Source organism: Sorex fumeus, unplaced genomic scaffold, assembly GCF_029834395.1.
Source record: "Sorex fumeus unplaced genomic scaffold, SorFum_2.1 ptg000024l, whole genome shotgun sequence".
Classification (NCBI taxonomy): domain Eukaryota; kingdom Metazoa; phylum Chordata; class Mammalia; order Eulipotyphla; family Soricidae; genus Sorex; species Sorex fumeus.
This window is the reverse complement of record NW_026606081.1, coordinates 51,044,958-51,057,155: the sequence shown is the minus strand read 5'-3', so window position 1 is coordinate 51,057,155 and position 12,198 is coordinate 51,044,958. Positions and strand designations below refer to the sequence as shown.

At 53.9% G+C, this 12,198-nt stretch overlaps 1 protein-coding gene across 2 annotated transcripts in view; it reads right to left on the bottom strand.

Annotated features, from left to right (window-relative positions):
- The window catches only part of MSRA (methionine sulfoxide reductase A), a 243,651-nt gene that overhangs the window by 112,550 nt on the left and 118,903 nt on the right, over positions 1-12,198 (bottom strand). For both annotated transcript variants that reach the window (XM_056113947.1, XM_056113948.1), the window contains exon 4: positions 6,786-6,890. In XM_056113947.1, the coding sequence (XP_055969922.1) occupies positions 6,786-6,890 (105 nt within the window). The remainder of the gene's footprint in view (positions 1-6,785; positions 6,891-12,198) is intronic.

Below are 12,198 nucleotides of genomic sequence, written 5' to 3'. Positions count from 1 at the left end.
AAAGTAGGAATGAGATGATAAGATGTCGCGCAACCGCAAATGTGGCCGCGCGCTTCCGGGAGCTGGGTTTTATAATCTCTGAGTCTTGGCCGTTGATGGGATTACACGGCGCCAGGGGGCCAGTTGGTGGGTGTGACCCCGCCTACTGGAATTTGGAGGATCTGGGTGGAGGATGCTCAGCCCCGATCCGAGTAGGCTTGGAGATCTCAGCCCCAGGACCCGTGTGTCTTTGTTCCTCTGCCGGTACCTTCATGTGTGCGGAGAGTGGTCTCAGCATAGTGGTGGCTGGTTCTGGAGGTCTTCGGCTGCTGGAGCCCTGGTCGGGGCGGGGAGGAAAACAACCCGCTCCCCTCCAAGGGGCCCCGGTGAGGACAGATGGGAGATGAAGATGGCCAGTGGAAAAATTTTCATGATTCTATTTTCCTGAACACTGGAAATCCTCTCCCCCACAACCCACCCAGGTGTGGGGGGATCAGACCCAGGTCTGTATTGGGTCTCTGAGGTGTGGCAGAGCACTAGGCAAACCGTATTGGGGGTCCCAGATGCCTGGCCACGAAGTCAATGCCACCAGTTTTGTTGTTGTAGTTAAGGGTTTTGGTAGAACTCTTCCTCAAAGCACCAACTTCCGGGCGCTGGAGATAGTACAGAGGGTAAGGCACTTGCCTTGCACGCTGCTGACCTAGGTTTTGTCCTCGGCACCCCAGGTGGTCCTTGGACCACACCAAGAATCACCTCTGAGTGCGGAGCAAGCCCTGAGCACCATCAGGTATGCCCCCACCCCATCTCACACCCAAGAAAAACCAAACAAAATACCAATCTCTGGTAAATATGTAAACACTGACATTAGCTCCCGGCTTAACATACTAGATGTTTACTTCCTGCTCACGTGAAGGCAGGTGGGTGAGGGACAGTGGTGAAAGTCCTGAGTCATGAGCTCTTCTGAGCTTGCAGCTGAGATGCCCGGCTGCCTTCAATAAGCCTCTGCCAGGGGCGCCCTCAGCATTTGCTGAAAGAAAAGATTCTCATGGCCAGACCTGCAAGGTGTGGCCACCTCTGTCCACAATCTACCCGCCAGAAGTCAGACACGTGGGTGGACAGCGCTGCCCAGGGAGGAAAGGCAGATGGGCTGCAGGCTCAGCCCTTGGGGCGCTCCCCTCCTTGACCCACGGGACCAGCCTGAGCCCAGAGAGACCTGGGAGAGCTTCAAAGGTGACTTTGGGCAACTGAGAGTCACCTCCAAAATGCGATTTCTGCAGGAGTCTAACACCTGTTTGTCAGCTTTGTTTATGTGTTTTTCTAATCATTCGCAAGTACTGAATTATATTAAACACCTATTTGTGCATGTATTCTGGTAGTCATGTGATTTTTTTTTCCTTTCGGCCACTCTGACGAGCTGCACCCACTGTATTAAAGTGCCAATGCAAGCATGCACTCCTGGGGAAGACTGAAGCGGCCACAACGCATTCTGCTTCTTTGACGTCTCTAAATTCAGTTGACTATCTTTTGTTTAAATTTTTTCATATATTTCTTGAGTAAGGCTGAACCATAATTTTTTTCCCACTAGGTTTTAGTATCAAGATGGCTTAAGGGTTGGATTATGAATCACATTCTCTTTAGTCCCTGGAAAATTCTGAAATGATCTCTTCCTTAAATGTTGGCAGAACTCACTGAGAAGCCATCGAAACTTACTGGTTTCTTCATGGGGGCTTTTATAAATATTGATTTTCTGATATTTGCAAATATCAGAAAATTTAGAAAATATTCTTATATTTATTCATTTATGGCTGGAGTGATAGCACAGCGGTAGGATGTTTGCCTTGCATGCAGCCGGCCTGGCTGAGCCGGGTTCGATTCCTCCGCCCCTCTCAGAGAGCCCGGCAAGCTATCGAGAGTATTCTGCCCGCATATATTGAATATGCCAAACACAGTAACAACAAGTCTCAAAATGGAGACATTACTGAGCCCGCTTGAGCAAATCGATGAACAATGGGAGGACAGACAGTGTTTTATTCATTTATAAAGTGATTATGGATTTATTCCTTTTTTTATATTCTCAGGAAGTTGGCTTTACTTAGCATTTCAAGTTCCATATTCTTACTCCTGGCTCTGTGCTGAGGCTCTGTGCTCTGTCCTTGAGGGCTGAGAGGCTCTGTAATGTTGGGGTGCTGGGGGTGACCCGGGCTGGCTGTAGGAGGGAAGCGCCGGACCCGTGTCCTGTCTCTCTGGCCCCAGCCAAATAAAGTTCCGTGAATGTTATTGTTTTCAAACGCTGACACTTGACTCCACAGATTTTCTCCATTGCTTGTTTACTTTTCATTTCATTGAGTTTTGCTCCTCACGGTCTCACCCATTTCCCTGCTCGGTTTATTCTGTGGCTAAATCTCTACGTTCTAAGCTCGGTCTTCCTACCTGTCTGGTGCTTGCGCTCAGGCCCCGGCCTTGGCACAAAGAACGGCTCGGCTCTCTGAAGTCCTGCTCTGAATATGCCTCGAACCCTTATCCAACATGTGGAGCTATTTCCCGTGAGACAGCTGACCTGGACCCTGGGCCGACGCCCAGATGTCCTACTTCCTTCCCAGTGACCAGCTTGCATCACTCTCTCTCCTCACTGAGCACTCCAGTCACATGGAGTCATGGTATGTATCTGACTTTGTTCTTCTGTATTGACTTTGTACCACATTAGCCAATGAGTCAAAGGCAAGATCTCTCCCAGGCCCCCAGTTTCCAGAAGCTCCCGGCAACTTCTTCCTCTTGCAAGCCCTGATGCCATGACCATGCAGGTGGGTCAGGGACAGGGCGCGGCTGCCCCCACCCCTGGAGGGTCAGGAACAGGGTGGGATTGTGCCCATCCAGGGTGCCCGTGTCCTCTCTGTGGGCGTCACAGGGCTCAAGGGGGACTAAAGGCAACGGAGGGAAACTCCACTTGGCGGGGCCATGAGCCCTGGAGTTTGATTCTGGCCCTGGTCCACAGTTACTGACCAGCAGTTGGTCCTGAGCCCAATCTGGGCCTCTGTGCTCATTGGCAAAAGGGTCTCAGGTCACCTGGGTTAGTTACTCTAAGGAGGAAACAGGGTCACATGCAGGGAGCACTGAGCAGGGAGCCTGGAGACCCAGCCAGAAGGTGCCATCGTCTGCCCAGGGGCACCCAATCCCACAGCACTGGAAATCTGGGGGCGGGAGGCCCAGACACGGGTTCAGCATGCAGAGCACAAACACGCGTGCATATGAGCACAGACACGCGTGCATGTGACCGCTGTGGCTGAAAGAGCAATTAATAAAGACAAACATCAGTTACATTCTTTGTTCCATTTCTTCCCTGTGACTGAAATTCTTGAGGGACGGGGCCCCTTTCAGAATGCATAATGCCGGCGTGGGGGCTTCTCCCCTGCGTCTCCTATGGGTGCAGCTGTTCCCCACGCGGAGCCTGCACATCTGCTCATTAGCAATACAATGCGGCTCCCACTGTCTAATTATCTGCAGATGACAGAGTCCTTGTACACGGGCTAAAAAAAGGAGAGGCCTCCCAAACTGGTGGCTTCTTCTGCATCTTCTTCTTCTTTCCTTTTTTTAAAAAAAACCCACAACTTAAAAGGGTCAGCACAACGCAGTTGAGATATGAATCTGGCAAGTTCAAGAATATGAGCCCCAGCGCTTAACTGCCAACTTGATGAGACGCAGAGGGAAAACGGTATCTTCCTCTCTGCAGTGACCTGGGTTGGGCGCGCCTGGCTCGAGGCTGGGAGGCTGCTGTGCTGAGGGACCAGCCCCACCCCGGGCTCAGGGGCCCCGGAAGTCTCCCGAGAGTAAGGCCAAGGGAGGTAGGAGACAGTGAGTGGACACGCTGGGCTGCAACAGGAGCTGGGGGCACGGATGTCACACAGGAGTTGGCGACAACAAAAGGCATGTGGGTCTCAAATCAACTGCCACCGCACACACGGGTAACATGGTGGGGGATGGGCCCACTCCCTGGCCTCACATTCTTGGGAAAATCAAGTGGAACTTCGGGCCTGGGGTCTTCAGGGCTCCCGGGAATGTGGCATGTTCCGAACTCATGGTTCCTGCTTTGGATGTTCTAGAATCAACCATCTCTGGTGGTTTTCTGGGTCTGCAGCCTGGTACCCATTGATCTATGCGGTCGTGTGCATCAGTATAGTGGGATTCAGCCATTTCCTTCCTGAGGAATATCTCTGCCTGGGCAGTGATTGAGAGGACGCATATGGCTCCTCACTCCGCCTACCTGGTGGATGGTGCCAGCTAGTCACCAGAATTCCCAGCGTGGAGGAAACTCACGATGGACATCATTGATGGATGACTGTCCTGCACGGGCAGCAGGGACATGGGGAGGCTCCGTTCTCAGATGTATCCCAAACTGTAAACCCTGAATCTAAATCACCCAGGATTCACGCTCATTGATCCACCAGAAGATGCTGAAGAAAAAAGACCGGGGTCCTTTGGCTCCTGAGTCAAAGGTGATACCCTCGGACCTGGGGGCAGTCTCCAAGTCAGGAGCCAAGTGAACCGAGCAAACCAGTATTTAATCAACGGAAGGAACAGAGCGATCATTTCAGTGGATTCATTAGGATGTTGAAGTTATCACCAGAACAATGGAAGCCCAGGCAACGAACTGCGAGGAAACCCAAGGGGTGGAGCTGAGTGGCCATGTCCAGAGCTGAGAGGACACTGCCCCCTTCCCGTCTTGGCTGCTTCCTCCTCGCTTGCTTCTCCTGCAGGCAGGCACCTTCCACCAGAGCGCACCCCATTGTGCTGTCCCTAGCCAAGCGACGGACTCACACAACAGGACCAGTGGGGGTGGGGGGCTCGGATCTGTCCCTGGGGCTGGACAGTCTGCTGGGGTCACATGCCTGGTCTCTGGGTCACACACAGGTCACACCAGGGGAAGATGCTGTGATTGGCCAGGCCTGGGCCCTGAGGCCATGCCTTTGTCCACTGCCACAATTCTAAGCAGGAACAACATACTGTCAAGACAGACTCTCTCCTCACTCTAAAACTTGTTCAGAGTCAGTGATGTCATTAAGAGTCAAGCCCTGTCGTCTGTGAACCCCGTTACCTATCATTTCTGATTCTGGGTTATGGAGCTGAGGAGGAAACGGAGTCTGGAGCCCTCTAGCTCTCTGCAGTCTCTGCCTAGGCTCCCTGGTCCTGGGAATAAACTCCACCCGAAGGAACCGCTTACAGGACAGCACTGTGCCCCCACCCCTCACCTCCAGCTCCTTGGAAGAAGCCTCGTTGGGGACAGTCTTTAACAACTAAGGGTGGGGTGGGGCTGAAGCCAACGGCCAGTGTCTGTAGGAAGGCTGCACAAGGAAGACGGGGGCCACCCATATGCCAATCAGAGTCCTCAGAAGGCACCTTCCCTCATGGCCGCAGCTTCCAGAGCCCCGAGAATATCCATTACTGTAGCCAGAGCCCACCAATGGGCACTGGCCAGGCAGCCCGAGGGAACGGCACAGTAAACCAAGACTTTCAAGGATGACAAGACATGAGAGAGAGAAAGAGACAGAGAGAGGGAAAGAGAGGGAGAGAGAGAAGAGAAAAAGAGGGAGAGGGAGCAAGTGAGAGGGAGAAAGAGGGAGTGAGAGAGAGGGGAGGGAGAAAGAGAGAGGGAGGGAGAAGGGTGTGAGGGAGCAAGGGAGAGAGAAGGGGGAGAGGAAGAGGAGGCTCTTTGAAATTTGTATTAAGGAGAAAATTACTGGAGACTCAGAGGCCAACCTTGAAACTACGCAGCTGAGGAAAGTCGGAGATAAGCTCACTGACAGACGAGGAGGGAGAGAGGTGGCTTCACCCTCAGCCAACTTCGCTGGGGTGCCAGGAGGGGATTCTCTCAGGCTGAGGCCATGTCCAGCCGCCGGCCTGTGAAGTCTGCACTGGGCTGACCCCTGAACCTTCTCATTTCCTGGGGTTCCGTCTTCCCTCCGGCTCAGGCTTTCCCCATACCTCCTGCTTCTCCATCACCTCCTGGAAACAACCATCCCACTCCACGGAAACTCATTCCTCGCCTCTGTGGCGGGCTCCAGCCTGGCTGGTGGCTCTGCCAGGATGCCAGCCCTGCCCGCAGTTGGCCGAGTCGGCCCTTCGGCTGTGGCTCTGCCCTCTGGGTGCTCCTTGGCATGGCCACACCCGAAGAAGCATTCCTACAGACTGCACTCACAGATACCACCCCAGGAGCAAACTGTTTCTGTGGAATAATGGAGGAGTTCGAGCTGGATCTGTGAGGGTCCCGCCTTTGTGCTGGGCTCCGGGGCCCACAAGGCCGCAGCATCAGGCAGCAGTGTACCTTGGCACCTTCCCTGGCCCTCATGGCGACATTCCACGGCGTGCAGCTTTTGCTGGTCATGTGCTTGCAGAGAGATTTCCGGCCACCCTGTGAGCCCACAGGTGTCTTGGTCCTCCAAAGAAGAGAACTGATGGGGTCCAGCCACCAAAGCTGTATTTTACCTTTATGCTCTTGCTTTAAAATAACAGTAATAACAATAATAAAAAAATATCTCCCACAGACATCTGAATAAAACTAACAACCTGATAATGACAGGAAACGAGAGCAGCTAAATTCAGGGAAATAAAGGGAGAGTAAGTCAGGGATACTGGCGCTGCGGGAAAGATGCTTCCATTGTGCAGATAGAGCCCACATGCGAGGGGGAGCGGCGGCCCTCAGAGCTGAGCGCGGCATTGTCCGCGTCCTGCTAGCTGGGGAGCAGCTGGCCCTTTGTCCCCCAGCCCTCGCCCCCGCCCCTCCTCCCCATCAACGGGCCGAGCAGCGCCTCTACCTTGGGTCGGGTCGTGGTTCTCCCAGAAGACCTTGAGCAGCTCGTCAAAGCTTATGCGCTCGGGCTGGAACACCACGCGGACCACCTCGGCGTGACCGGTCTTCCCTGCGAGGGGACAAAGCAGAGGGCCATGGTTTACTGACAGCACCAACTCAAACCAGCCAGGGCATCCCCCATGCCCACAGGAAGCAGCCCAGGGTAAACCCAGCCACTCCCCACAGGGGAGATTTGTTCCAGGGTTCCACTGGGGTTGGGATGCTCTGGAGAAAGCCAGCTGCAGCTGCCCCCCACCCCACCGTGTCCTCTGACAGAGCCCGTTTCCTAGGGTCCCCTCGTGCAGGCAGAGAAAACGGTGTAAGGCCGGAGGTGGCCAATAGGGAGAAACTCAAGTTTCTGCGCTGGTAACATGAAGGCAAGGTGGGGTTCAGACCCCTGTGGGGCGGGATGTGTTTGCTCAGCCCAATTGTCTGCAGTAAAAGGATGACAGAGGCCTTGGCTGCTGCCCAGCTCTTGGGGGACGCAGGGAGGGCACAGGGCACCTACCTGTCCTGGTCTCAGGAGAGTGAACCCGGATTGACTGACCTCATGCACAGTCAAGAGGCTGGCTTTGGCCTCTGGGCGTCTCCCCACTCCTAGCTCCCCAGAGCATCCTCACCAGACCTGGGGGGCTGGGCGAGTCACACCGAGTCTTGACAGGGATGAGGGGCTCTGGGTCACACGGGGGACGGGGGGGGCGGTTAGCTTGATCCCTCGACCCATCAACCCAAAGGCCTGTCCCCACAGGGGTGCCTCACCGGGCTCTAGGCAAGTGATCAGTGGGCAGAGGCCAGTGCAGGGTCATGGTGAGAGCCAGGTGACCACAGTTTTGCAGGAGACCCCCTAGCTGCCGCACCAGCACGCAGCCTCAACCCCGGCCTCTAAGCCAGCATCCGGGCCTTAACGGAGCACCTGGCACTTGAACCCAGAAAAGGGAGGAAAGAGCCTCATCCCCCTCATCCCTTCTAATATTTAAATTACTTAGTGATCACAGAAACAATATTTGCAAACCACATGACATTTAGAAAATGTGTGGAATATGAAAAAGAAAGATCACCTCGATTCCCGGAAGTATTACCCGTGTTATAAATGTGGCAGCTACACCCACACCACAAAACGTTCAACGGTTATGCCACGTACCATACGCCTCTGACTGTCCTGCAGTGACCCTACAGGCCACTCCCCGCCCCCACTGTCCTACAGTGACCCACATACACCCCACCATCCCTGCCATCAAGCATTTAGACTGTCTCCTGTTCTTATCTAGGAAAGAAAATATTGTCCATTTTTCTCAGGCTGTTGCTGGCCATAGCTTTTCAAGCAGAATTTCTAACGAACATTCTTAGAAATACTAAAAATATTCTTAGGCATATTCTTAAGTTTCTTGATGCCTCATGCAAACATTTTGTGAACTGCACACCCCATCGTCGTGGGGGGGGCGGCATACTTAGGAGGTCAATCTCAGTCGAGGTCATGTTGTTTTACATTCTTACAAACTTGGGGCTGAAGATAGCCCCCTTCTTGCTTTTCAAGGGATTTACTAGTGAGGTTAGGGGAAAAAAATTATGTTCACAGTGATTTCCATTTCTTCTTTGCTCTAATTTGGGGGTCTGTCTGAGACAGTTAGGAACTTTTCATTAGCAGTTTGCTGTCATTTAGATTTGAGAGCTGTGCCCTGCACGTCACCTCAGGATGCAGCAGCACTGGACTGTCCAGTCTCGGGAATGGCCCGCAGGCTCCCTGAGCACCGCAGGGGAGGCCCAGTAAAGAATACTGGGACCATGTCACACTCCGCCTTGTGGGGGGCACAGGAAGCAGCACCTCCACCGGGCAGAGGACAGTCTCGGTCCAGATCCCCTTGAGGCCCCACTGGCATGTTGCAGAGATGAAGACCAAGAGTCATTCACCTCGATTAAGTGATCCAGCAAACGCATCTCAAAGATCCCATCATCAATTCACGGAAAAGAGGCACCAAGCACAAAAACCACCCCTGTGAATATTCTCAGAGAACTAAGTTTGGGAATCTATATCTCTTACTGTGTTTATCCAAATAACTGCAAATAGTAATAAAAAAAGTAAGCTTAATTGTTTAATGGGCTGGAGCAATAGCACAGCGGGTAGGGCATTTGCCTTGCATGCAGCCAACATGGCCGACCTGAGTTCGATTCCTCCGCCCCTCTCGGAGACCCCGGCAAGCTACCAAGAGTATCCCACCCGGCACGGCAAAGCTTGGCAAGCTCCCTGCGATTAATTCAATATGCCAAACACAGTAATAACAAGTCTCAAAATGGAGATGTTACTGGGTCCGCTTGAGCAAATCGATGAACAATGGGAGGACAGTGACAGTGACAGTCAATTGTTTAATATGTACAATGAAAGGGAAAGAGAACAGCAATACAGATGTCCCTGGGAGATAGAGTGTCTCTCTGAGTTAGTCCCCCAAGAGAACTGCCTCTGCTGAAACACTTTTCCTTTGTAAATGATCAATCACCCCTAGTGCAGTCCTGTTCCTCGCCCCCCTCAGATGTTCTATGGACATGCCAACTAAACGGTTGCTTGTACCATGTATCCACGAGTTCCCTTTCCTTTGTTCCTCTCCTGGGGCAACGGCTCTCGGTCACCGAATGCGTCTCCCACATTTGAACTCACACTCAGACCCAGAGCCACACTGGGGCCGCTTTGGCCTTCCGGCTCTTGTGGGGTGGGGAGGGGGGTAGGCTGCTATTGACGTGGGGGGGGTCAGAGTCACAGCCTACAGTCTTACGGGAGAGATGCCCTCTTTCATGGATTGGGGAAAACTAGTCCCCCCAAAGGAAGAAGCCCCCAGACCCAGGGAAGAGCGGATGGGCTCATCCCCACCTTGGCCAGGGGGGGAGGGAAGGGGAGGAGAGACAATGGGATGGGCAGTGCCACGGAGAAGCCTCTGCTCAGAGCTCCCACAAATGGTGTCCTCTCTTGTGAAGGAAATGTGGGGTCAGGAGTGACCCCACCCCCTGGACACTGTTTTTTGTGGAGGGCTTAGGGAAGCTCAGCTGGTGCCGAGAAATGCCTGCCATTCAAATTCAAGCTCCATCTGCAATGACAAACAGTGCAGAGACACCCCCATCGGACTCACCTTTAAGCTTCTTTAGTTTGTGTCTCTGAAGCACAAGAGACTGTGTAAAAATGCACAGTGCAAATGATCAAAAGGATTAGGGGCTCGGCGTCGGCAGGAACTCCCGGCCGCACTCACCCAGGCGCCGGCAGATGGGGGCTCGGATTCGCCGTGCTCCCAGAGTAAGAGGCGGCATGCAGCCTTGGTCCAGCAGGCAGCTCTTCACACGACACCGTGCAAACAGCACGTCTGGCTGCTCGTAACCACACCTGGGGTGTGTGGGGCCTCGAATACTGTTCGAAAATACCCCAAAAGGAAACGGGGAAAGAAGGAAAAGAAAAGGTTCTCTCTGTGCCCGTGGCTGGGCCTCACCTGGGCTCTGCTGTCCAGGCCTGGAGGCCAGCAGACTCAGGGAAGCTGTGAGCGCCTGTCCTAACAGACCAGACACAAGACGTGGCCAGAGGGGGAGGCAGACCTGGAGGCAGAGTAGTCCGGCATTCTAGTTCATCTAGAATTTTCTGGAAGTCCATAGAATTGGGTGCTTTTTCCTTTTATCATTATCTTTAGTTTTATATTGTATATTTTTTACCCCTTTTTTTTCATGGAGGTACCATATATTTTTTTTCTTTTCTCGAGGCACTGTGACTGATAATGCTGTTCATGGTAATTCCATGATCCTTTCAACACTTCACATGCCACCAGAGCATACGGGTCCCTCCGCCAATGTCCCAAAGGCCCCTTCTACCCTCCCTCTCCCCATTCCAGGCAAACTCGGCTGCGTAGACCCATTCTGCAGCCCTTGGTGTCCGCAAGCTTCCTAGCTGGGTCTGGTCATTCTGGAACTGTCCTTCTCCCCACTTACTCAGCACCGCATCCTCTTGCAGTGCTGGGGACGCATGGGGACAGATGTCTGTGGGGATGAGGTGAACCCCACGCGGCACAGCCGTCCCCTGGAGCCCACGGGATGCAGCGCCTGTGTGAGGCGATCAAAGAAAAACGCCCCGCCCCCACGTTGTTTGATTTTTCCACTTTCTCCCTTTTAACTGTAACCCACTCCCCCCGACTCCCCTCCTCTCTCCCTGCCAATGCGACCCCTGTGAATGGATAAACCAAATGAAAGAGCGAGCAGGAACCACAGGCGCTGGGCGGGAAACCGGGGCGCGGCAGCCGGGTGCTGCCCGGCCCAGGTCTGTTCATGGCGTGCCCGCCTCTCGCTAATTAGCCACCGAGCTGAAGTGGCCGCGCGGCTGACTCCAGCGCCCGCAGACAGAAAATGTGATTTCCAACAATGCGCTCATTATGAAAAAACATCCTAATACAGTGAAATTGGATGCCCTGTGAGGTTCATTATAGGATCTGAGGAGTGTCTATACTGTCATTTTACCCTGGAGTTTTGCCTTTTGTCTCATCTGTCACTTCAAGTGTCCAACGAGAAACGTAGGCTCTCAAATGCACCCTCGTGATTGAAAAGTAGAAAAGATGCCGTGGGGGGGGGGGGAGAGGAGAGAGAGGGGAGAGAGACAAGAAAGAATGAGGAGAGAGAGAAAGAGAGGTGAGAGAGAGGAGAGAAACACAGGAGGAAGAGGAAAGAGAGAGAGAGAGGAGACAAGGAGAGAGAAGAGGGAGAGTGAGAGGGAACGAAGGAGAGAGAAAGAGAGGGAGAGAGGGAGAGAGAAAGGGAAAGAGAGAGGGAGGGAGGGCGAAAGAGGGAGGGCGAAAGGGAGGGTGAGAGAGAGTGAGGGAGAGAGGGAGGGAGGAGAGCCCCGGCCACCCGCTCTGCCCCGTCTGTTCCCAGAACATGGTGCAGGTGGACAGCCTGTGAGGATGGCCAAGGCAGAAGGCTGGTGTGGACAAGTCCAAGTGGCATCCTTGGGCATGGGTGGGCGGGCACCTTTCACTTGCCTGCGATTCCCAGGAGCGGCTGGCGTGGGGATGCCAAGCCTTGCTGAGGCCTGGGAGGGGGTCCTGGAGAAGGCTTGGTGGGGTGGAAAACCCACAGCCCCTCCCGAGGCCGCAGCCGTGGGCCTGAGAGGTGCCATGCCCAAAGGGAACGCTGCTCGCAGGGCAGCAGCTCCTGAAGACGAAGGTTGTGGGTCCAGATCGGGAGCCATGAGATGGGGCTCGCGCCCGTGAACTTAGCGCCCGCGCTCTAAGAGAAGCAGAGCAGCTCTCTCAACAGCCGAGGTTCAGACCCCAGTGGAGAGACCCTCAGAAGACCCCCAGGTCTAGGCCTAGGAGGCGTCTCTCAATCGCTGGTCCTCCTCCTCCAGCCGCCCTAACTAT